This window comes from Carettochelys insculpta, chromosome 19 (assembly GCF_033958435.1).
Source record: "Carettochelys insculpta isolate YL-2023 chromosome 19, ASM3395843v1, whole genome shotgun sequence".
Classification (NCBI taxonomy): domain Eukaryota; kingdom Metazoa; phylum Chordata; order Testudines; family Carettochelyidae; genus Carettochelys; species Carettochelys insculpta.
Window position 1 is genome coordinate 15,817,676 of NC_134155.1, and position 26,443 is coordinate 15,844,118.

At 45.7% G+C, this 26,443-nt stretch overlaps 2 protein-coding genes across 2 annotated transcripts in view; one reads left to right on the top strand and one right to left on the bottom strand.

Moving 5' to 3' along the window:
* The window catches only part of UBE2G1 (ubiquitin conjugating enzyme E2 G1), a 51,575-nt gene extending 27,616 nt beyond the window's left edge, over positions 1 to 23,959 (bottom strand). The window contains exon 1 of the mRNA XM_075014118.1: positions 23,675 to 23,959. Coding sequence (XP_074870219.1) covers positions 23,675 to 23,720 — 46 coding nt within the window. The 5' untranslated portion in view covers positions 23,721 to 23,959. The remainder of the gene's footprint in view (positions 1 to 23,674) is intronic.
* A 195-nt stretch (positions 23,960 to 24,154) lies between these two features.
* Positions 24,155 to 26,443, top strand: part of LOC142023311 (protein spinster homolog 3-like) — a 98,923-nt gene continuing 96,634 nt past the window's right edge. Inside the window, exons 1-2 of the mRNA XM_075014125.1 lie at positions 24,155 to 24,217; positions 24,386 to 24,548. Of these exons, the coding sequence (XP_074870226.1) occupies positions 24,155 to 24,217; positions 24,386 to 24,548 (226 nt within the window). The remainder of the gene's footprint in view (positions 24,218 to 24,385; positions 24,549 to 26,443) is intronic.

Here is a 26,443-nt window from a genome sequence, read left to right on the forward strand (position 1 = left end):
CTCTACTGATTATTTGTGTAAAATGCTAGTTTTCACTATGCTGGATACAGATCCTTGTTTAACACAAAAGGAAAAAAGTTTGGTTTCAATCTCTGGATGGAAATCCCCCCCCCTTGCCATTAGTTTTATTGCCTTCGTGCTCCATATTACTGAAAATTAAGGCAGAGTATTTTCTTCTTTTTGGACTATACCTCATTGTTATTCTCCTCATCCACATGGCATAACTCCCCAATCTCGTTTCATACAACTGAAGAGGAACACCCCACTATTTCCCAGATAAGCACTAGTCCAGCCATGCTTTTAGCATCTCAATTTTTTTCCCCCCCATACCTGTAGCTTCCACAATACAGTTTTCTTTGCAGATCAACTCTTTTCCATTCCCTATAGCAGGGGTTAGAACCTTACAGTTTGCAACTAAAATTTCATCGGTCCCACTGCATGTTTTTACAACATGGACTGGAGCCCAAATGCCAGGTTGCCCCACTGCAAGACAGAAGCCCTGAGCCTTGAGGCTCTATGAGCCCACTGCTGAGTTAAGTGACAGAGGTTTTATTGTTTCCTGCACTAGGAACAGGAGAGCACAGAGGGTTTTGTTTATTTTGCCTCTCATATGGCAGGTGCAGGTTTTTTGTCCCTAGATAATTTCTTTTATAGGGGTCAGACCTCCAACTGAATAGAGGTTCCCTCAGCCCTGCCCTATAGGCACTCTACTTATTCCTAATAACCTTGGAGACAGTCACTGATCCAGCAGGGACTGGAGCCTCTCCCTACAAGTTCTCTCCAGGCCTCCCACCCCTGCAAACTTTGCTTGGGATGAACATTTCAGGTGGAGTTTCTCCAAATCAGCTATGAGACCTGAGCCTTCTATACTTCCATGTTTAGGTTAAGCTCCTTATCCCAGCTAACTTCTCTAGTTCTCGACTTCCACAAGTGTAGTTTTTTGAAGTGAAAAAAAAAGAATCATAGCTGACATGGTTTTGATCATTCTATTTAATTTTAACTAAACTGACTCTTGGTCCAAGGTTATTTCCCAAAAACTGGTTCTAAGATGTTTTTCCTATTTACTAAAACAAAGTGTAACACTTATGACCTCAGTGAAAAGCTTAAGACAATCATCTTATGCACAGGTAAATGGGCTCTACCGGTGATGGTAGCATTTATTCTCCCATCTAACAATTCAATTGAAGTCTCTCATTATGGCATAATTCCCCAAAGTATTTCTCCAACGTTTAAGAGATCACGATTTACAGAGCTCCCTAACCATCTAAAGTAGAGAATTTTGCCCCTTGAATGGGGCACAGATATTGACTCAGGGTGTAAGTCTAAGACCTTGCCTAAACACTGTTTCAAAGTTGTCCTGACAACACACAGAGGAATGGTCACCACCACTCATCCCGTAAGATGAAACAGTTATCACTCACAATGCCATCTTACTTGATGGGCAAAACAATTCTGAAAGCACAAAAAGCAGTTCAGAAGCACGGACCATATTGGAACACAAAGCTATGAAATTTTATACGGGAGGATGACAGGCTGGTATTGTGGCCACATACCATCAAACCGATTAGGTCAGGTCTGCAACCTGCAGTTCTGGAGCTGCATGCAGCTCTTTAAGGGCTTTTGTGGCTCCTGAGTCTATAGTTTCCAACTAAAAACCCCTCCTAATTATTTTCAATTAGCTGTGAACATCTAAAAGACCAACAATGAACAACTCATATCTAAATAGCTAATTATACGCGATCTCAAAACATTGGATAACGCTCCCTTTGATACATGCAGTGCATTATGGGATATGATACTGTCTGTGGTTTGATCATCTTGCTAACAAAGTCTTGATCTTGAAAAGGAAAAGGAAGCTTGCATAATTCCTGCTGTGACGGGCAACAAGAATTTTAAGAAAAATTAAATGTAAAATAAAATTGGCATAATTAAAGTGAGTTCAGGAATGGAAGTCAGGAAGATAGTGGTACAAGCACATGTGAAGTGTGAGGAAATAGAATATGTAAAAAGTTTGCGAACATCCTGCAGTAAACATGTATCACATTACAAATCATTGTGTGCATGGTTCTTAAAATAGGGGTTACAAAAAGTAAGCATGATATTATTTAATAAGGACCATCTCATTCACATGTACTGTGGCTCTTGAATTGAGGTTTTTTTTGTTTGTTTGTTTTTTTTAAACTGAATTAAAAAAAAATGGCTCTTCTTGCTAATTTGGTTGCTGACCTCTGGATTAGATGCTACTTTAACCCTAGCATCTTTCTGTATACCCGGGGCTTGTCTACCATGACCCCTTCAAAGATTGGGGCTAGTGTAATCAGCGCAAGTTGAGAATAGCAATGAGGTGCTGCAGGGCATATGCAGCACCTCATTAAACTAATTCGTGCCACAGGAACTTCGAAATGCTGGCAAGCCACATAGCCGTGAGCACTTTGAAGCACCTTTACTCCCAAAACTTTAAGAATGTTTTCTTAACTTCATTCTATTCCATTGGTTTGGTTCATTGAGTAGTTAAAGTTAACTAAATGGGAGTGGAAGAGACAGCAAAGCTGGTTTTGGTTTCCCAATTACTTATGAAAACTAGATGCAAGACAGATTAGTTCAAAAACATGGAATGTTGTGACCTGAAACAAGTGCAGTTCACTATAGGTATTACAGCTGTTAGTTTCAAATGCAGAATGGTTTTTAGCAGACTGATGTATCCAGCATGTTCACAGTAATGTTAGTTTTTTTTTTTTTGTTTTTTTTTATAAAGTGTTTGTATATTTAATTGGATTTAGATCTCTATACAAATAGGACTCAACACAAATCAAGTAGTTAAGTCATCTCTCCCAACAAAAGAGGCAGAGCAGCTGAAATGCAAATTAAGCTACACAATTGCTTCAACAAGTATTGCAGTAAGCTTTAACCAGTACTCATTTAACTGGTACTCTCCAATAAACAGCACTGATACCAGGAGCTATTCCCGGCACCTTGGTTTCTTCTTCCAGGGGAGCTGTGCCACTGGGAGCTGTTTAACCACAGCAGAGACAGGTGGCCAGAGCACCCACCTGCTCCACCTCTTCCCGCCTCCCCTGCCCTACATGGCAGCACAGAACACCCCTCTAGTTCTCCCCTTCCCTCCTACACTGCAGTGTGGCAGCAAAGGCCAGGGGACCCAGCAGCTTAACCCCAGAGGGGACAGGTGGCTGGAGCACAGGACACCAGTTCCCTCTCCCCGCCGCCCCGCCACGTGGCCGGAGCACAGGACACCAGTTCCCTCTCCCCGCCCACCCCCCACGTGGCCGCACAGGCTGGGGGCATCTTAACCCTGGTGGCCAGTGGGGAGTGCAGAACAGGTAGCCAGAGCATGGTGAACCAGGCACCAACGCCTCCCCCTGCCCCTGGAAGCACAAAGCGCCCTGCACTGGTGAAGGCAGTGCTCCAGAGGCTGGGATGCCCAGGGCTTCAGGGAGAAGAGTGCTGGCATAGTGCAGACCCGAGATAGCGAAGGGATCCTCCGCATTATCTGGAAAATATTTGATTATCTGGCAGCCTCGGGAAGAGCTTCTCTCACACTCACCCCCCCGCCCCCACAACCCTCTTGTTCAGCCCAAGCTTGATCAATTGGAACACTCAAATAACCAGCGTAACATACAGCTGAGCAACTGGTCAGCTGACATCAGGCAGGAACACAGAAAGCAGAGGAGCCTGCTGACTGCACTCAGATGCAGGGCAGGGCGGGGCAGGGGTCATCACTCTCTTGCTCTGTGCACAAACCCCAGACCTGACACCACCTTTCCTCTGCTCAGACACTGGGCTAGGGGCACACAGAAGTTGCGTCAAGGCTGGGGTTTGTGCACAGAGCAAGAGAGTCCCTCTGTGCTGTGTCTGAGTGCAGCCAGCAGGTTCCTCTGTTTTCCCACCTAGAGAGAGCCACTCGTACTGCCCAGATCTACTCAGCTGAGGTCATGTCCTGCTGGCAGGGGATAACAGTCTTCTAAATATACATTGATGTTTGTGGAAAAAGATGGGCAACAGTATTCTGCATACATTTTTGTTGAATAGCTAATCTTTTCTCCTTTAGTGTCAGTCATTGCTAGGTATTCCTTTCTCTTATCCAGAATATTTGATTATCCAGCAACCTTCCAGTCCATAGATGCCAGATATCAAAGCATTTACTGTAGCATTCCCTCTTGATTAGCAAAATCAAGTACAACTTCAGTGTAAAGACTATCTTAATAGGTAAAAAGGCAATGAGAATCACTCTTCCCTCCCCCTTCCTCTAAAGTTAAAATTGATTTACACCAAAGTTTCCTGCCAACTTGTCTGATTTATTTTTTCAAGTCAGATTTAGTACTGCTCTGAACTGTCTGAGCATTTCTGAAGTATCAGGCTCTTAAATGTACAAGCTTAAGCTTAATTCAGTCCTTCACAACAAAGCATTAGCTTGTATCTCTGCACCGCACTGATGAAAAGCTTCATATCACCAGTCTTGTGTAGCCTAATGAGCTCCTCAAGCCCCTCTAAAATCGATCTACTGTGCCACAACTATACTCCCTCTCCCTACAAGTATCAGATTCAGGCTCCTAGCCTTTCAAGTAAAACCCGAGTACTGGTATTGCTCACGCCAGCAATGCAGTGGTGATAGACCTACTTTGTTCTGCTAAACCCGCTACAATACTGATCAAGTGGTGTTCTGCAGTGTGATCATTCTCATTCAAGTTAGCCTGAGCTAATTCTGCATACAGAGAAGTCCTTGATCTAGTGCAGCAGTGGCCAGCCTTTTTTCAATCAGAGGCCACATGGCAATTTTTTACATGTTCCCAGGGCAGAACACAAAATAGGCATTAACTTTAGTCCTACATGGTATGGAAGTAATAGTTTGATTTTATGTACCAGTGCTTATGTTCTGCATACTGAGACTGAGGGAGAAATAAGAGAGAAATTTGTTTTGTTCTGATAGTGGTGTTGATCATCATCATGGTCTGTCTAGTATAGACCCAGTAATAGGAGCCATCTCCAATACTTCAGAGTCATGAGGACCAGGCAGTCCCCAAATAGCTAGACAGAGTCCCATGAAGGGCTTTGAATATCAGCAGCTCTCAACCCAGCTCCAAATTAAGTGACCCACAGAACAGAGAAGAAGGAGAAGGGAGCGTGCACACAGCATTCAAAGTGAGCTCCAATGCTACACATAAGGGCATCTGTATCTTATACTGATTGGAAACTTTACTGATGGAAGGACTCTGCATTTAAAATATGAAGACACCATATGAAGACACACAAAACCCACCAGAAAACAAAATCAGTCAACTCCAGGTTGTTACTGCTTATAGCTGGGGTAAGCAGTTAAGCACACATGCATGAGACTTAGGGGAACTCCCAGGAAACAGGGCCAAGTAATGCCATGAACAAGAAAAAGCAAGCTCTGGAGCCAGGCTGGGGTACTCCCTGGCCTGAGAGACAGACTGTGGCTTACACCTCACTGCACCCAAACTGCAGACACAGATATCCAGCCCACTCCTGTATACTCCCTCCCATCCAGATCCCACACCTCCACATTTGTTCACCACCAGTAGAGTTAATCTGGCCTGGGAGAAATCCTGAACTTCAGTCATCCACTTCTCCACCCGGCCCATCATGCTGGAGTGTGAGGGGAGTGAGGTGTCTCAGTCAGGGACCACACCAGTGAGGGTTTGGTGGGGCAGGTGGATTTGTTGGTGGGTTTTTTTGTTTCTCACTTTTATGTGCACCCTGACTGATTTTTCTATGGGTCAGCAGCCCCGCAACACAAAATTACCCACCTCTGCACCACAGCTTGAAGCATTCTGTACTGCTTCAGTAGTCAAATTGATTTTTAAGCAGCCCACATTGATCTTCTGTCCCTCTTGCTTTGGGCAGAGTTTTCTGTACTTATTTAATTTTAAATTAAAGTCTGAAAAATTCTGTTATATCCATAACATTTGTGCATAAATTAAGTTGGTTTACGTATACTGTAGGCTTCAATTACATGATATTAAAAGTGTTTGTGCTGCACCTATGGAATCAGCTAGAAAGCAGCCTTTAATATTACCACATGGATATGGCTATAGTTCCAATGTTAATGAAATGCACACACTACCACCATTTCCCTATCCACCAACACTGCCTTTATACAGGCACATAGCACCCCCCCCTTTTTTATAATAAATCAAGTGACTAAGCAGGAAGAGCCCCAGGGCTAAATACAGCAGTTATGTATGGCATTTCAAGTTTAACATCTACTCAGACAGCCCACCACTGCACACGAACACTTAAGTCAGAGCACTCTGCACTACATTATTGTGCAGAGTCATTACTCTGCTTAATATCAGATTTAAGGGTGTAATTTGAAAGACAGCTGTTCAATAAAGCTGTCTGAGCAATTTCTCGTTAGCAGGTTCAGTAGATTATACCCAGAGCTAGGGATACCAGTCTCCAGCCACTGAAGAGAGTCATTTGCTAGCTGCTTGTCTTTGCCATATCAAATTGTGACTATTACAATCATAGCTGATCTTGATTAAGGCAGGATAATCAGGAGTTCTGTTTCAGGTACATCCTTGTCTGCCTGCACACCCCATGACAAAGCCACAGGTTCTCATTCTGGACAGCTTTAGACTCAACTGTCACATTTAAGCACCTTCCTAGGGCCATCAAAGCATTCCCAGAACATGTCATACTGTCCATATCCATGCTTCGCACCTTGTAGATCAAGCCAGAACAGATCTGGTCCAGTCAACAACATTATACCATTGTGGGAAAAAAAAACAAAAAACAAAAAACACAAAACACAATTTTGCAATGAGTGCTAGCCGCTATCCAGAGAACCATTTCTAACCTGGTCCTCAGTTTGAGGAGGTTAGCTACTTGCAAGTCACTTTCCACACCTCACTCCCCCATTCAGGAACTCGAGTAATGCTTATCTGCTGCTGTAAAGCATTTTAAGTTCTGTTGATGAGGTGCTCTAGACCAGGGCACAGCAATCCCTAGCACAAGTGCCAAGAGCAGCACATGAGCAGATTTTCATTGGCTTACAAAGTGGGAGCTCAGCCTCACCCTTTCTCCTGCACGCAGCCAGGAGCTGTGGATTGACAGAAGACCAGCTAATGCTGCCAAACACCACCCAAACGGTAAAGCTCTGTATCTTTATTTATAAAGCTGTTGTAAGTAGGACTATTGTTGAATTAAAACTATCAGCAGCACTTGGACCACACAAGTCGAAAGGCCAAAATTTCCATACTCCACCTCAGAAAGGTTGTGGACTCCTGATCTAGAGACAAGTGCACAGTTGATTGGTATTTTTAATTCCTGAATTCTTCATGCTGCTATTTGCAATATGACTTTTGACCAGAAATTGCAAATTCAAGTCAATGGTGGTGCAAATGACCATGAGTAAAGAAGTGTTTATGCTGCTTTGAAGTTACCTGTGAATCCTCATGCATTTCTAATACCAATTTGCTCAACAGATCATCATTTAACTGAGCTTTTACTTCCTCAAGCAAGTCCCTATCCATGTTTAGAAATAGGTACCGATAACATACTAACCGTGGTATAATCTGTTAGGTTTAGTGAGATTTTTGTCTCCAGAGAGACTTGAGCTTGCAAGTCCTGAGCTATTTCAGGCTCACTGTTCAACTGGCAAGTTATTACAAAATTCACTAATAATTCTGATAATTCCCAATAATGTTCTACACCTACGTTTTGTGCACGAAGGTAGGCGGCCAGGAGTGCAGACTAAATATAAGCAAAATAAGTGGTATGGGATTTTAACATTAAGACACTTAGTGGAGTTTATTTCATTTCAAAACTGTATGCTAGAGCAGACGTACGTTAAGAAAAAAAATAAAAGGCACAAAAACACCTCCCCCACCAGCCCTGATGCTGAATCAGGCAGACTCTGCTGGTCAGCAGAGCATGCACACTTAAAGCCAGCAGCAGGTTTCCACCTACCCTTCCATCCATCCTCCTAGGATGTGGGGGGAGGTCAAGGGGGTTGGGAGAGGACAGTGCCAAAGTCAGTTTTCCCCTGCGCCTGTACTCCATCTCTGCAGAGCAGGGATCAGTGAGAGGGAGAGACGCAGCAAAGCTGCTCCAGGCCGAAGCCTGGATGACAGTGACCTGCTCAGAAGTGTGGAGCGGGGGAAAGTGGAAATAGAACAAGAGAAGATTTTCCTTAAGGAGATAGTGTGGCAGGAAAGGGACAGGGTGGCAGAAAGATAACCAGCAGCAACCAGTACAGTGCAAGTGTCACTGTCACACATACCCACTCTGTGCCCCACACAGTCACTAGGTCTTAGTGTTTCTCATACCCACACTCCCTCTCTAGCCCCATCCATACCCCTTCTGCCTGAGGCCCCACCCCTTCGAGGGTCTAGAGCCCACCCAAAATGTGAAGTGGCCCCTCTGCAAAAATTAGAGCCCACTCCTCATGCTAGAACGTTAGGGTTCCATTTGGCTCTTCAAGCATATAGACCCGCTGTTTCCAATGTACTTCCTGTGCACCAGATGGATTGAAAGAGAAACTGGGGTGTGGCAAAATGGAGCTCCCACTGCCTGCTCCACACAAGTACCCCACCACTTGGTGGCAGCAGTGGAGGCAGCTCTGAGCTATAGGTTCCTGTAGCCTGCTGCATGTGGCAGCAGCAGCAGCTGTCTGGCTCACACGTGCAGGGAGGGGTTTGTGTAGATTACGAAATTTCTTTTGGACACCACCAATGTAGACCTTGTCCATAGGTGGGTTAGAATGCTGCTCTGACTCGTCATGGTTTAGTTTATTTTCTTTCAAAGTCAGAAAGCTTGAAACTTACCTGCATTCCGAAAGCAGTTACCACTCCTGTTCCAGCCTCTGATGCATTTGATATTTACATTCCATATATTATTTCAAAAAAGGATACCTATTTTACCTCATAAGGTATATACCATGATGCAAAGCAAGGCAGTTCAGTAATTCGGATATGCTGCAAATCTTTGCAGGCATAAGGCTGAGAACTACCACCTGAGCCCTTGAACTCTAGCTATTTAATATAGGAGCAAGCCATAATGGCACTTTACTAATAGAGATTTAGTCAGCATTATAAAGGAATCTCTCAAGCATTGTACAACATGGGTAGGGAACCTTTTCCAGTCAGAGGCAATATTCCCTGTAAGTGGAGTGCTTGGATGGCTGCTCAGGCCACCAAGCTCACCAGAGAGGCACCCACACCCAGCAAGTCCTACGCCCCACCACCCATTTGCATGCCTTGGCGCACAAAACAAAGTTCCACCCATGAATGGAAATGTGACATGGGTCAGGGGCCATTGACAAGAAAACAAAAAAGTCTTGGGTCGCATGCAAGTGAGAAGCAAAATTAAAGCCCTCACACAGATGTGGACTGCATCTCCCCCCACAAGACAGTAATAAGACCTTGATCTCACTACCCCTCCTGCACCCTAGAGCCTAGGGAAGACTGTAGGGCCTCCACTAGACTCTGGGATGTGGCCATAAATTATGGGTTCAACGCACAGGAGGGTGTGGGATGGGGGTTTTGGGTGGGAGAAGCAGGCTAAAGTAGAGGTCTGGAAGAAAGTGTAGGAACAGGCACAGGGAACCTGGCAGGAGGGAGAATGCTGGAGAGGTTTGGGGGTACAGACAGGGGGCACAGCCATCTACCTGGCAGGACTCCAGGGGACCACACCTACATACAGCTCTGCATGGTGCAGGGACATACTTGCTCCCTTCTGGCACTGCCAGCATTGCTCCCATTAGTGCACTCAAAGCCACTGTGCAGGCATCACCACTTTTTGCTTCCAAAACTGCTGATCTGGAGGGCAGGAGCTGTCCTTCCCCCTTCTAAGTAGAGCCTGAAGCCAGATCCAGCCTGCAGCTTGCCTGGAACCACATCACATAATGGTGTGAGCTGGCTGGCACTTGCACTCCAGCCATGGTGTATCCAACACGGCTGGAGTGCCAGCTCTTGCCCCTGCTGGTCGGGCAGGGGGATCCCACAGACTTGGACCAGAACCAAGCATGCCACAGGTTGTATCCATCCATGGGCTGTAGGATCCCCAACCCTGTTTTACAGCTTCTTTCTAGGCATGAACAAACAAAAAAGAATAAACTAGTGTATTAAGAACCATGTGCTTGGGGTCAGAGTGCTGCAGTGTTACAACTTGACTGAAGAAAAAAATTCATCTTGACAAGAAAAGAAATAGTTTGTCTTGACACTTTCTAGTCACTAAAAAGTACAGTAGAGCCCTGAGATATGCACAACCTGAGTGCACATATTGTGTTAATGCAACTGAGTAGTGGGGAACTCGTGCTTGCTGCTGGGCTGCCACCACTGACAGGCATGGTAAACTGACCAGTGCTGCTGCAATGGTCACTTTCCTGGGTCCCCAAGTTGTTCATAATTTAATTTGTGCTAAGAATATGCGAGAATGCAACCTCCGTGTAAATCAGGGGTCTACTGTACAGGTTCACCCTCTCTCATTCAGCATCTGATTGGTGCTAAACAAGAGAATTTGCCAGACCACAGGAGGTTAATATTGTTTAGCAGTACTACCAACACTTCCACTGCTTATCGGGCTCAGACATCTAGGACTAAATTAGACCTAAATAGCAGCACAGAACAGAGTCAGGATTGGTAGCTGTAAGAAAACTTTATGGGACCATGGGAAACTTGGCCACACTGATAAACTGAAATCATGCCAGATTACAGAAATTCAACCTGCAGTTTCTACAGATAAATTAGAAGCCACGCAAGGTCGAAGACCAGAAAACCATCAAGAACCTCTGTACACTATGAAGCATACCACACCGACCACAGCATAGCAAGCTCAATTTGCAGAGTATATTCAGTAGTACATTTTTAGTGTGCTAACTGCACATCAAAAGAATAGATACACTTTGGCCAAGAGAGTGACAACTTATAAAGCGTGACCCTAGAACCTGCAAGTTGACTTTACAAACAGGCTCCTTAATAGTGTCAGAGAATCAGTCTCCATGGGCACACCACTTAACCTGTGCCATTCCATTTCCTTCTCCACCCACTCTAATCAGCAGACATAGGAATAATACTTAACACAAGTGTTTGCATAGCACTTTACATAAATGGGGAACTCATTATAACATCCTCTTACATGAGAGTCCAGATGAGAGGCTTTTCCCTTGTAATGGGTGGAATTTACAATGTGTTGGACCACTACTCCATGCAGAGCTTATTTGCTCAAGAATTTTGCCATGCAGCATCCATGTTAATACAAGGGATGAGGAACCTCCTACTTGAGGTAATTTCAACCCACTGCTTAAACTTTATCCAGCCCACAGCAAGTCCACACCATAGGCTGAAAGTCCCAAGCCTGAGCTACCTCCCCAGGTCAAGCCCTGAACTACACATTGGAGAGGGCTGGGGGTGCAGTTGGATAGAAAGGTAGGAAGGGGGAAGACCACAAAGTGCACACACACTTTTCCACCCACTTGCTGAGTATCTGAAAACAGTAGCTGGCCTGCCTCTGAAGAGTCAAGGGCCCCCACAAATTTCTTTTAAATTAAGTCTAGTCTTTAAAGTTCACTACATGTGACTGAAAATCTTGACACTGCTTAGAGTAGCAAGGACATTTAGGAACTTCCTATGAAGAGACGACCACACTTTGGAACATGAATGTGAAACTGGATTCTATTCATTAAATGCATAGAGATAGGAAGAACCAAAGTTGAATTTCAGACTTCAGTGTTAGGACCCATAGTAGCCTGGAAAATAACCAGTAATAATCCATCAGTCAGATGTCTTTTCTCCTCAGGCAGCCCTCCATTAGAGTAGAAACTGTACACATGATAGTGTCTAGAGATTTTAAAATAAAAGATTTACTTTGGGAGGATATGGTGACAGAGGAAGGAACACTGACTTAGGCAGTACAGTGGGTGTTATTTCACACTATAGCTTCTTTGAAGATGGAATTTCTCCTTGCACAGGACAAGATATGTAGTTCTTAAAAGTAAAATTAAGATGGAAGAAACCTGTTTTTCCCCCATTGTTACATTATAAACATTAACTCACAAGGTTCATGCTGAAGTGGTTGTTTTTCCCCTTCTCCCTTCCCATTTACTCCACATGGGGAACTCACTAGGTCTACATGGCTACACCCATTCTGAGATTCAGCATGAGTCACAGCTACCTCATCTTTCCAGGAGCAGCACTTATCTAAAGCTCCCTTCCCCACTCATTGAGTCTGACCCCACTGAGGAGAGGCAGAAGAGGGGGAAAGAAGTAGTTTTCAAGGAGAAAAAGGATTCCTGAAGCTTCCCCAGCTTCACAGATCTAATGGTCACAGCAAGCAAGTCAGCTTCATGAACAGCCTGGCAAAGTGACCACACATGCATTTGTGACCCATTCTTCCTCTGGAATCCTCAGACCTGGGGTACAGAAAGAAAAGGGATATCTATCCTATAGCACACAGAATGTCACTAAGACTAGTTTTAAGGACTTAAAGAAGTGTGGTGAAGGCAGTGGGGTTGAGCACCTACTTGTCCAAACTGGTGAATCATAAGGAACATTTAGTTTTGAACTGGATTAATCAAGTGTTTTGCCCACATGTGGTGTACTGGCGTGTACTACTAGAATCCTGTTACAATGTGTGAAAGTTCATATGAGCTTTACTGACTCTCTTTCCCTCATCCATCCCCAGCCTTTCCATTTACTCGTGGGACAAATCATACCATTTTCTGCTCTTATGATCCTCTCCCCAACCCCCCCACCCCGGCAGGAAAGCAAGTCTTTGCTACAACTGTTAGGCTGTGGCCACACTTGGCCAAAACTTCGAAATGGCCATGCAAACGACCATTTCAAAGATTACTAATGAGGTGCTGAAGTGAATATTCAGCGCCTCATTAGCATTAGGACACTTCCGGCCACGGCACTTCGAAAGCACCGCTTTCGAAAGTGCACGGCTCAGTGTGGCTACACGGGAGTCCTTTTCGAAAGGACCCCGCTCCTTTCAAAATCCCATTATTCCCCTCCGCTGAGAGGAATAAGGGGATTTCAATAGGAGCGGAGTCCTTTTGAAAAGGATCCCAGTGCAGCTGTCCGCTTCTGAAGTGCTGTGGCCAGGAGCATCCTAATGTTAATGAGGCGCTGAATATTCAGTTCCGTGCCTCATTAGTAAGTTTCAAAATGGTCATTTGCATGGCCATTTCAAAGTTTTGGCCAAGTGTGGTCACAGCCTTAATTTTTTGTTGTTGTTGTTGTTGTTAATAGCATAACCTGGTTAAGTTTCAAGATATCCTAGGAAACATTCTTTGGCCCAGTTTCCAGTCACAATGCATTGCAGCCCTAGAATTAACCTTTAGACAAGCAGCATATTAATGCTGAAGATTTTTCTTAAGTCAGTAATTCTAATATTCTTCTGTTAGAGGCCTCTTGTGGCAGGCTAGTAGATGCACACTCCATACAGTGCATCATACCAGAACCGTTGCACTTTTTGGAGGGGCATAGTGAGGTAAGAGACTGACTTTGTTCTCTTGCTCTGACACTCATTTATTTATGTTCAGCAAGAATACATGCTGCTTGATCAATGAAGACGCCATTGACTCTTAACACAAGCTCTCAAAGTAACTATGGGAGCAGAATATAAGTATGACTATTGCTGAAGCCTCCCAAAGGGACTTTGCTTGGCAAGTGCAATTTTTCTCCATCCCCACCACTCTGTGCTGCTGCTAGGTTGGGTGGGGGGGCGGGGAGAGAGTCAAATCTGCAGTTTCAGTTAGTGCTCAGAAGACATATTCCTTGGGGTCAAATTTATCTTGGGGAGGAAAAAAAGTTTCCTTCAAAGAAGCAAGTTGCCCTTCAATAACAGCTATCCTCAGACGGTTGCATGAGGTGAGGACGACCGCTTCTCATTTTAAAATAGAAAATGGACTATGCCATTTTAAGGTGGGAGGTGGAAGGCAAGTCCACAAGATCCATCTGGACAGCCTTTAGTGAGGTAAAGTCCCAAGTTCTTGTCCTAAAGAGGGACACCAGTATCCTACTGAGTACAAGGTTTCTTAAATCTAGGAAAGATGCAGGGCATTTTAACACTACAAACTAGGCTACCACATTGGAATGCCCAACACTTTATTTCACTAATTGGGAGGAGCTTTAACCTAAAGCTAAAAGGCAAGCAGTTAGCCAGTAGGTTAGGTGTCTCACCACAACACTCATGCAAGAATATGCAAATAAGTCTAAAGTTTGAGGGGGACAGTTTGAAGATTCCTTGAGCAAGTAAGCAACACAAAGCTTAAAGGCCAAGAGTCAATCACCACAAGAACAACAAGAAGTCCTGTGGCAGCTTGTAAACCAACATTCTGGAGTATAAGTTTTTGTGGGCAGAGACCCGCTTCAATTATCACAATTCTTTGATTTTACTGGCAGACAAGATAGAGCCAGATTACACTAGTTTTTTGTGACACCGCCTCTTCTTCTTTCCCTTATTCTGGTATTGGATTCCACTGCTTTGTCTTGTAATGTAGCTTCTGGAACAGAAATATACAAAATGTAAACTAACCTTAGTTCTCACTGCATTTAGTTTGGGTTTCTGTATAATATTAGCTTCTCAATGGTGAAGCATGGCCAGGAAAACTTTCAACTAATACTAAAATTTCCTGTTACGACAGCAATTTTCTGTAGCTTAGTCAAAGTCAGAAGCAGCTAGATGACCAGGCTGTTGTAAATGCTACCTTGAAGTGCTATTTATGGTCTACCCCCAATAAATACTATCATATTCATTAGGGAAAATTCTTCAATTATTAAGACATGTATAGGACAATTATTTTAGTTTCGTTCTCTCCATCTTACTTTCAGAGAAAATGGAATCCAAAATTAAAAAGGGGAGACTTAACAGATTCCCTCAAAGATGAAAGGGGGAAGATAGATGATTTAGATATACTGCCCCCAGTCAAAAAAGCAAACTGGAGAATTAGAAAGTTAGGATACGCATGAACCTCTCCAAGCCTTCACCATATTCTAAGTTTAAAATAGCCATTTTAGTTACCTGTATCTTGCTTTCTGGGAAAGCTGACAATTCACTTGCTCACATTTCCACTACATTTACTACCAGTAAGTACAAACCTGATAGCTCAACTTACATTTTAGTTGATTTGCCTACAAGGAAGAAGTAGTCACAAGTTACAGCATATTGTGAACAGGTACATTTAGAAAGAGAGTAATGCAGTAACAAATGCAAATCCTTAAGTTGCATAAGTAATGTTCTTGCTTACTATGTCGTATCAGAGTGCCTTTGGAGCGAACTCATAACATACTTGTTAAAGTGGTCAAACTCACTGTTTTCTGGAGTAAGAACTGTATACATAAATGCTGGCTCAAGTTTCTACATTGAAGAACAGCGCACAGTCCAGTGAATCCACCAATCAGAAGTGGGGCACAGGAATATGCCACATCGAGAGGCTAACATCCTAGCATTCTGCCTCAAATAACCAAGAACACCAAAAACCATGGTTGCTTGTGGTGTGGTACATTTCCCATAGCATGCACAAGAGAAACAGTTATTCAAATGTCCATTTTGAGCTTGTTTTCCTTTGCTAACAGCAGCAGACTAAAGCCTATTATTCATAGTTACAGGCTGCATTCTTATTCAGAACTGTTGTAAGACAAGTTGGTTCTCTCTAAACACTTCAGAATACAGTTTACAAATACAAGGTTTGACTCACTGCAGCTAGCTTGACTAGCCAGTTTTAGCTCTCAAGTATGAGTTGATTTCCTGCAGGAAGGAAATCCTTCTGCCCCCCCTCCCCGCCCCAAAAAAACAAAAGTTATGTGAACTGCCTTTACCTATTCTACCAAGACCAGCCCAAGCATTAGTATCACCAACTCATTTGTTATTAGGCAATCCAGATATTTCTATTCTATTAGATTTAAACAAACAAACATACTTAAAATGTAGACCTGCCCTAAGATATGCCATTGCAGCTACAAGAATAGCATAGCTGGATTCAATGCATTTTAGTCAACTTTCTCTGCCATCCCCACAGAAGCAGGTTAAAGTTCTGTCGATGTCTATTTCCATTACTCCTCAGGACTGCAGTGTGTACATGGGTTGACAAGGACACCCTCAGCATTCGGTTTAGCACATCCTTACTAGGTGTGCTAAATTGACCCAGAAGATCAATCTCCACAGCATAAATGCTGCTGAGGGTGTAGTGTTATTACAGGGTCTAAGCAGGTCATTAGGGCTCCCGTTGGTCCACTTTGGATTCAAAGAGCAATAGGGAAGCTTATAGCTTAACTGTAGGGTTGCTTGACCACTTAAAAAAAGCCAGATGAAACTGCCATTGAAGATCTTAAACAAGACCTTGCCAAAGCTCAGTGATTTAATTGCTGTCTACACGGGTACTAAGTTAGCAAGAGATGCTCTCTCATTGATACACAGCACCTTCACCACTAGTTCAGACCCCACCCAAAGCAGCACAGATTTCATAGAGATGAAGTATTTCTATTATTAGTGAAGGGGATGGGGTGAGGGGGGGGGGAAGGACACATGGAAGCAAAAGTTAAAGGTATGAAAGAAGCAGTGGAGATAGACTGGTAGGACTGAAATATCAATGGCTACACAAATTGCTTAAATAAAGTTTACCTATGCTTGCTCTCAGAATTGATGAGGTGCACACTTCTTCCCACCATTTTCAGCTTATTTTCATGTTTATTCTGCTTCATACTAGCACTATCCCACTAACCCTACATTTCACCAAAAAGGCCTTTCAGTGTGGCAAAAAAAAGAAGCACTTCTTCCATTTCCATAGAACTGGGACCTCCGTATAGGCAATAGTGACAAATTGCCGCAAGAGGATTTGCTTGAGTGTATAAAAAGTTAGTGTTCTTCCCACAGTAGTACAAGACATGCTTGACAATCATGAATTCAAGGCTAAGACCAGACCTGAAAATGCCCCAGCAAGAGTGCCTAGCTCAACAGATAATAGAAATTCTACAAGAAGCAGGGGCGGGGGAGGAGGGAGGGTATCCAGAACATAGGTACTGCTAACAAATAAGAAATAGCTATTCTCAGCTAGGATGTTTAAAGCCATAGTATTGTTCCAAAGGGCTGGGGGGGGGGGAAGAGTTTAAGACATTTATTTAATCCTTTCTGAACTGAAGATGTAGTTATGTTTTCTGCTAGAAACAATTAAGACAGCACAAGCAGAAGGCAATTAACAATGAAGTAAACATGTATCAAGTTAGAGAAGAAATTATACAAGTAAACCCATTTTCTGAGGAGCACATTTCTGAAAAAAAAAAAAAAAAAAATACAGCTGTTTAAGCAACACTAAAGACGAAACAGATACCATACCTGGAAGTCAGGCCATCAAGAGATTTGAGTGTATGTAACTTACTCCCCACCCCCCAAAAAACGCCCCCACCAAATCAGCCTGATCATATCAAAAGCAAGTTTCTTCAGAGTGCATACTCCCAGAAGACACCATAATTTTCCCCCCTCATTCTATAGCATCCCTTGTCAGTACTTCAGTGAGATGTACCTTGTTTTTCCAAGGCTCAGACATGAAAGGATCTGTCTACTTTTCCAACCTCTGTTCTTTAGAAACTGGCAAAGAAATCACTACTACCAGAAATCCAGTTACTCATACTTCAAATATCACAACTGAGAGTAAAAGATAATTATGCTTGGCTACCAGTTGAGAGAGTGAAGATGAAAAAAGTTTAGTTTCATGGTCACCTTGGTTACTTTCACCAATGGAAGTTAAAAAGCCAAGCAGAACATGATTGAATTTTCTGTGTTGGTATCTGGACACAATTTCTGTTTACTGTCCATCAAGTGGAATTACTAGTGTTAATTCAACTATGGGTCAACCAAGGACTTGTGCTTTTTGACTCCAGTGCCTTTTCCTACCAGAACATCTGCGTTTAGCTCCTATTTTGTTGCTACTCTCTCTGGTTCTCTTTCCCAGAAATACTGCTACTCTGGTGACTATAGTAATTAATGATTCACCTTTAAAAACCAAAGAGAGTTGGGCAATACTAGCTACCAGTTGAATGAGAGACATATAGATATAACATTCACATCTAAAGCACAGCTTGCCATGTTAAGTACAACTACTATAATATTCTGTTATGCAGTAGGACTCCTTCAGTCAAGATATGACAGCTTCTTATTTTGGTCCAGGATCTACCTGGGATACTGAAAGAACATGCATTTTAACACTGATAGTGCCTGTAATTTAATATGTGAAATGTGAAAGATCAGTTCATTGCTTCTGTCAATACAACCTTTATAAGAAACAGGTCTACTCTATTACAGAGAAACAAGATTTAAGCATTTTAGAGCAAGGTGGAAAGAGGAAGAAAGTTAGACATGAAAAGTTAGGCATTAAGGTGGGTTGAGAAATTTAGGCTCAACACAGCTCCAGCTTTAGAAGTTACAAGCATCCACGACAAGAAAAGGTTTAGCACTTTGTTATGACTATTACTTGTCATACAGGCAAGAGGATCACCCTGTCAGCTGACAGGAGCATTGGCAGCAGCAATTCAGGATTAAAGTTACACCACTATTAGGAACCAGCTTTTTAATAGCCAGACATCCCACAATGCAGAATATAACCAGGATAGTATACTGGGGGCACATGTCATTACACCTCCACTGTAAACTTTTAATTAAAAATTGTCAAGTTTATTTTTTTAGAAAAAGTTACATTTCTGGCTTTAAAGGTAATGATATCCTGGTCAAAAGCTGCCCTTGGATACATACAGCACAAGCCAATTTTTGTTGAGATCTATAGTACTGCACTTTTATTTCCCTCCCCCGGCCCCTAATCTGTGGCAATTTCATATATCAAATACTGGGATTATTATACCTAGCTATGACCCTGCTTTCTTCTCTCCCAAAGCATTTGCCCAATGCTGTCAGTCTCTATTCCACGTCTTGCCTCACTGAGGGCTCTCAGGCCCACTGTTTCTCAAAGTTCAGCTCCCATGCTCCTCATCCACACCACACTCCAAGTCTAACAGCTCTGATTCAGACCTCCTGTACTCAGGTACTACCACCAAGATAAATATGGGTACAATCTAGAGCTATTTTATTAAGCTTTAGTCACAAAGAATCTTTTTGCTCTTTTCAGTCATCCCCCATCCTGAATCTCATCCTGTGACTCACCAGCCTTACTATGCACAACACTGAGTGTTAATCCTACTAGGAACGAACAGCAATAGTTACATTTGGTTTGGAGGTATAGCAAAGATTGTTGGGGGAGGGTGGCATTGGAAATCAGCTGAGACCTGAAGCCAGAAGTGGGTGAAGATAGATGTCATGTTCAACTTCTCTGCATGAAGATTTCAAGTGGCTTGCTATCAAAATGAGCAGTGTCTGAATATCTTAAGTTTATGTTCAGTTTTCTTTTTTAGAAATCCAACTCATGCGAGCAAAATATGGAGAAGCATCCTACTTGTCAAAATGTTCACCACCCAAAGCAGTGCTCTGAAGACTCCAATGTCTCTAACTCTCCCCAAAGTTGACAATTTTTGATGGGGAGCCACTCTAAGATTTTGGTAAGTGGTCAAGGGTCAATTTTTCTATGGAGGGGGTTCAGGGTCTGTGATGGAGGTTGGGTGCAGAAGGGAGCTGGGGATAGGATACTGGGGCACAGAAGAGGAAGACTGGGTGAAGGAGGAGCATGTGACCTCAGGGTAGAGAGCAGGATTTGGGAGGGGGTATGACTGCAGGAGAGGATTCTGACGCAGAGGAAGGATGAAGGAGTGAGTTTAGGGTTTGAGGGGGAGTTGCGACGTGGAACAGGGGAGAGTGTTCAGAGGTGGGTGGTGACCGGTGTAGGGTATTGGGTGCAGGGTCCAAGAGAGGGTAAAGGTGCAAGAGAGGGATGTAAGAGGTAGTGAAGGGTCTGGAGAGAGTTGGGGTACACTCTCAGAAGCAGGCTCTAGCCAGGATTTCCACACAGAAGTCCATACCTATCAGGATTAAAGGTACATCAGCAGTCAGACATTCAGTGTACAGACTATAAGGCGGGTGTGTCAGCAATCCTTCCAAGGTGAGTAGTGAAATTTGACCTTTATGTGTGGTCAGTGTGCAGGTGATTCTGCATGTGCCAGTGTCCCTCTGTGCCCAGCTTCCCCCACATGAAAACTTACCCAGCTGCAGGTTGCCTCCCCCAGACGGGTGGGGCACAGGCAGGTACTATGCAGAGCCAGGCAGATCCCTGGGGAGGTGGCAGAGCAGGAGTGAAGGGGGTGGTGCAGGCCCAGAGCTCAGGTGTGGCTGCCAGGCCAGCCTCCACCAAGGTCCCTCTTTGCCCAGCTGTGCCTCCCTTCCCCACCACCCCCACTTACTGGGCTGCAGTTTGCCTGACAGGGCTCAGCAGGGCCAGATGGCTCCACAGGGAGGGGACAGGGGGTTGGGGAGGGCAGCACAGATGCACACCCCAGGTGCATGCCCCTCCGATGGCTGGCTCACAGGCATGGTTCACCTGTCCCAGTTCTTCCTTCTGCACTGCACAGGAGGGGTGGAGCTGAACTCCCATCACATGCTGCCAAAAAGTAGCTCATTGTGCCACCACTCTTCACACACATGCAAGGATGTTGCTGACCCTTGCCATAAGGTTTCAATGCTGAAATAGTGAACACATTCACCATTAACTTGGTTAAAAACATTAATTTTAGCCACATTTGGCAACAGACATCTTTCTTACACCATCTTTAAAAAGATTATACACTACATTATGCTTTACACTTGTTGTTTACCACACAGGATTTCTGTTCAGTTTAGATAATGGTAAAACAGTGAGAGCACAGCAACTTGATTTTTAACCTGGGTTAGCAAATGGAGTTCAAACCTTAGCAGAGCCTGGGGTTCAGTATTAGCGGACTGTCTCTCTTATATACAAATATCCTTCCCAACACAAAAAAGCTTTGATATTTTCCAGTTGCTATGTAGACATACCCAATTAAAAAGACAACAGAGCAGAAGCTGAATTTTTAAATTATGTTGTTTTAGATCAACTTTCAAAAAAAATCATTTTTGAAGTTAGAAATGAATACTGGAAGAAAGCTATTCATCATCTGCTAAGAAATTGCCCTTTGGCTCCCCCATACTGAATTTTCTAGTGCAGGTGCAGAAACTTGACCTTTTGGACTCTATGTATGGTCCAAGTGCCAGTGATACTTTGTAAAGCCACTCATAGTCCTACTTACAACAGCTTCATTAATAAAGAAAGATGCAGACCACTACCATTCTGGACTCCCCTTATTTCAAGTTTCATGACAGCACAGGTGGGGAACCCCCAAGCCCACAGCTTACCTGGATCCAGACCCAGAAGCTCACCTTCCCAGCATTCAGCCCATGGCAGGTTGTGGGGTATGGAGCCCCAAACCTTGTGGGCCACATCCAGGCAAACCAGAACCAGATTTGGCCCATAAGTTTTAGCATTGATGGAGGGGAGGAAGCAGGGCAGGGCAGGGTGGGAGGAAGGACAGAGTAATGCTGCCTGGTTAGAGGCTTCCCCTGCCACTGTCTGGAATTCCTGCCACAGAAGTAGAGGGGGCAGCACATAGAGAGTGGGTGAAAAGGCTCTCCAGGGCTCTTTCCCACCCCCTGATTTTCCTCCTGCTGGGGGAGGGGGCAGTGACAATGCTGCAGGGAGATAAGCTCCCCTTTTCACCCAGCCTGCTCCTCCCCTTCCCAGATCATCTCACTCTGCTCCTATATCCCCTCCTGCCCAGACCCCCACCCACATCTTGCATCCTTTCTCTCACCCGACCTCTCATCTCCAACCCACTCCTGAACCTCCCACCCACTGCTGCACCTTACCTCCCAATCCAGACCCCCCTGCAACTCACTCCTGCACCCCCTCCCATCCAGACCCCAAACAGCCACTCCCAGTTCACTGGGAAGAAGCAGAAAAACCAGCTTCATTCTTCAGGGCTCCACAGCAGAGGCTCTGGCCACAGCCCATGCCATGGGCTCCTGGGGTGGGCACATCCAGCCCTGGCGCCATGCTGCAATGGGGGCTCTGGCCCCATGGGCTTTGACCCTAGCCACACACCACAGGCTATGGCCCTGTAGTGGGGCCTTGCCAGCAGGGATTAGGATTACAGCCCTGCATCAGGAGGTTGGGTGATAGGGGCCACCTGGTAGGGCTCTGGCCCGAGCCCTGTGCTGCAGAGGGGCCTTTGGCTTGGCCCCATCCTCCAGGCCCCTCTTGTGTGGCATGAAGGGAGAGGGAAGGCATGGCTGAGCTCCTATGGTGCTCCACTTAAAGTAGGCTTGTGTGCCAACTGCAGCACACATGCCAGGGGTTGCCGACCACTGTTCTAGGGCTCCCCACCCCCCTGCCCCAAATCTGGTTTCAGCAATTCCTCTGACTCTAGTACTACACTTTGGTTTCCATTGCCTCTGAATGACAACTTCCCCTGTAGGGCTCCTCTACTCATTGAAGCTAAAGCTTCATTTGTCAGAGTTTAGTTATACTGGGTGTCCAACTTTAAGATGTGAAGCAATTTTTTGTTCTGCACAAAAGAAAGGTTATTTGACTAATACCTGAGTCAAAACTGGGGTAAATCTATTTTTAAGGGTGCTACCAGAGTGAAGTCATCAGGAAGTCAACTTGATCTGTAGGCTCCTCCACCCAGGACGGCGGGGGAAAAAGAAGTGACAGGGAGGCTTGCTGCACCCGACACAACCAACCCCAACTACTGGATCATTTCTCTTTAAATCTGGCAGCGAGCAGCACATGGAGTCGCATTGTGAGACCAGCCACCCAGGCGGCCCCGCGCATGCTCGGCGCTGCCGCCGGGACAGGCCAAGCCGAGCCAGGTCCCCTTGTATCAGCCGCAGTAGCTGAGGCACACTCAGGCCAGGGACAAAGGAAGGGGGAGGGGAGCCCGACAAGCGAGTCAGAAAGTGAATCAAGCAGCGATCCGGACCCTTCAGATCGTATCCCCGCCCCCCGGACACTTGGGCAGAGCCGGAGCTCGCCACTTTCTTCCCTCTCGCACCCCTACCCCCACTTGGCACCCGCACGCCCCCAGCCCAGACCCCACGTTTGTCAGATCCGCCTCCGACCCTCCTACTTGCGAGCCTAAAACAAAAGGAGGGAGAAGGAACATGCCCTGCGTTCCCCGCAGCCGCTGGGAGTGCGGCGCCGGCCGCTCCGGGGAAAGGGACTGTGACAGCTGCACCTCACAGTCCCCCGCAAGAAGGGGAGGTTCAGCCCCGAAGGGAGAACAAGCCCTCGCGCCTGAGGCTTTGTCGCTGAGCAGCCCCCCAACCTAGGAGGGGCGGAGAAGGGCTCTTCAGCCCTTACGAGTGTGGGGGGGCGACACACACAAGGGAGGCCCTCAAACCCTCCCTAGCCCCCGCCCGCGGGAGAGCACAAGGAGCCCCCAGTCTGTCTGCCGCCAGGGAGAGGAGATGGGAGGCCAACAACCCAACAGCAGCCTCCATCGCGGTTGGAGGGGGAGGAAATACCCTAAGCCCTATTATGGTCCTCCAAGCACCCCGCCTGAGTCCCTCCCCCGCTTCCACCACGCAGCTCCCCTCCCCTGGTTCCCCACCTACGCTCCCCCGCCCCCCGGCGGCCTACTTCCCTCAGCTCCTGGCTGAGGGTGGGGGTGCCCCGTCTGCTCTTCCAGCCCCGACGCAGCTTGCCCCCCGGAGCGTCGCCTTCCGGCCCCAGCCCGGGTACCTGCTAATTGCCTCCGCAGTAGCAGGGCGGACTGGAGCTCCGTCATTCTCCCCCTCTCTGCCCAGCGAGGGAGTCCGAGCGGCGGCGGCGGCGGCGGTGCGACGAACGAGCTGGCCGGCGGCGAGTCCCCCTCACGCCGCCCGCTCGTGGCCCCTCCGGGGTCTGGCTCTGCGTTGGACGCCGCCGTAGCCCACAGAGTCCTTGAACTAGGGCTTAAGCCCGTCGCTCCGTGCCTGCCGTTCACTCACCACCACCTCCCCCCACCCTCCCGGAATTTCACTGCACTCAGGGCCCAGGCGCGCAAGCGCACTCCCCACAACCAGGCCCCGGCGGCCGGCCGCCCTGCGCCGCCATCTTGGAGAGGGCCAAATGGATGCGCCGCCCGTCGCCATTTTGAGAAGGTCAGTCCAAGGTCCGCGCTGTAACCCAGAGGCGACGGGAGCGCAGGCCTAGTGCTGCTGTTGAACTTGGCAGTGGCCAATGTCGCCCCCCTCGTGGAACAGGCTGTTAACTCCGCCTTCTTTCCCTCAGCATGTCTGGGAGGCAAAACACTTACACTCCCTGGTGGAGCCCAGCACCACGCCTGGTAGCGCGGCCCAGACGTGTTGCCTGAGGAACTCGCTGTAAGAGGGCAAGCGGGTCACCCTGTGCTTATCGAATAATTTATTCCAGGGGTGCAGCAAAAATGGGCTGCCCCGAATTATTATCTAGCAATCCCCTGCAGCCCTCCACCTAACCAATACCACCTCCTCCCCAGCCCCAGCAGCTCGTCGGGGTTTTCAGCCTGGGACCAGACGATGGCGCGCTCCTGGGAAAGGAGATCCTGTTGCTAGATCCTGTCCTCTCGCTCTACTCTGTGTAGGACCTGCAGACTGTATGTACCTCTGCTTATTTGTTCTGTGCTGGGAGCTCTGTCTGAATGAGCTGGAGGCAGTGAATGCATTTATAGTAGCATCACAGGACAAGCTGCCCCTTTAAGAGGAGCTCAATAACCGCCTCTGGCTGTCAGCCCAGAATGAGGGTACTCTGGGACTGGGGGCTCTGAAAGCTGGGCGGGGCGGGGCAGTCCCCTAAAGCAGATGTGGTGGGGCTGGGGGATTATAAAATGGTTAGCCTTTTCTGCTTCCTAGTCATGCTTGCGGACAGCATAAAATTTGAGTTGCCTTATCACTAAAGGGAATAGTTGTAGGGTTTTTAATTGAAATATCCAGGAAGAGGTTTAAAATAACAATTAAAGGGCCTTGAGAGCATGGAAATAGTGTCTAGGGAAGGGGTTCAAGCTAGAAATCCAGACACTGCTCTGGGAAGAGTAAGAGCTGCTTGTGTGTTTGTATCTGAAGTTTGTTTGACTCCTTAGAGAGAGGTACAGGTCTCTGTGATGAATAGTGAAGGGGTGTGGGTGGTTTATTGGATTCTTATTATTTATATTTATATTTTATCCTGTGAGAAGTAGAGTGTTTTGTTAAAGGAATGAAATCCACAATTAAGGAGAGAGACGCTGAGAAGTAGCTGCCTTCTACAAAGATTAGGCAAGCTACAATTGTGAAGGGCTTTATTTTGTATTGGTTCTTTAAAATAAATAAATAAATGGGTTCTTTCCCTGTGTCTCCTATTACCATAAGAAATACTTTTCCTAGTGGTAGAAGAGCGATAGAATTGGGGTTCACCACAGGGCGTGAATCAGTAATTTACTACGGGAACACCTCATCACAGGGGGAAATCTTGCATTAAATTCTGCAAATGGAGAGGCATGCAATAGGTTTTATTACTGGTCTCACTAGACTACATCAAGAGAAGTTACCTTGAATATAGATGACTTGAGCTAACATTACAGTGTACATGAGCCTTAGAACTGCAGTGGGGGAATGACAAGGTAAGAAGGAACGCTAATGAGACTTTACACACAGAGTGCTTATATTCGCTGCAAAGGCTAGCTGAATCCTGGCTGTTTTACTAGAGCAAGATTCAGAAGCATTCAGACTTAAAACCTATACCCTCAGCTATGCCAGTTAGCTCCACATACGCTGAGCTAGAAGTGTTTGTGCATGTGGATAGTAGTCTGGATAGATGCGTGCCTGGACTTCTTCCTCAAGCTAATGTTGCAGTGAACCAAGCCCCTCTTGTTTGGAAGGTAGTCATTTTCACTCGTGCACTGGTTCTCCTAGCACTACCCCACTTACTCCTACTTTCTCTCTGTTTGATCTTTCTGATCAACACTTAGTTGTCTAAAGTAAATCAGTGGAGATCATGCAAGAATTTTCAGCACAGATTAAATATGTTCTTTTTCTTCCCTTCACAAATATTGTTGTCATTAGAGGGAATCACATCTGGGGATAAAAACAAAAAGCAGTCAAGTAGCACTTTAAAGACTAGCAAAATAGTTTATTAGGTGAGCTTTCGTGGGACAGACCCTCTTCTTCAGACCATATCCAGACCAGAACAGACTCAATATTTAAGACACAGAGAACCAAAAACAGTAAGCAAGGAGGACAAATCAGAAAAAGATAATCAAGGTGAGCAAATCAGAGAGTGGAGGGGTGGGGGGGAAGGTCAAGAATTAGATTGAGTCAAGTATGCAGACGAGCCCCTATAGTGACTCAGAAAGTTCCCATCACGATTTAAACCACGTGTTAATGTTCCGAATTTGAATATAAATGTCAGTTCGTCCACTTCTCTTTCTAAAACGGAGCGATAATTTCTCTTCAGTAACACACATACCTTGAGGTCATTGACAGAATGCCCCATTCCATTAAAATGTTGACTAACTGG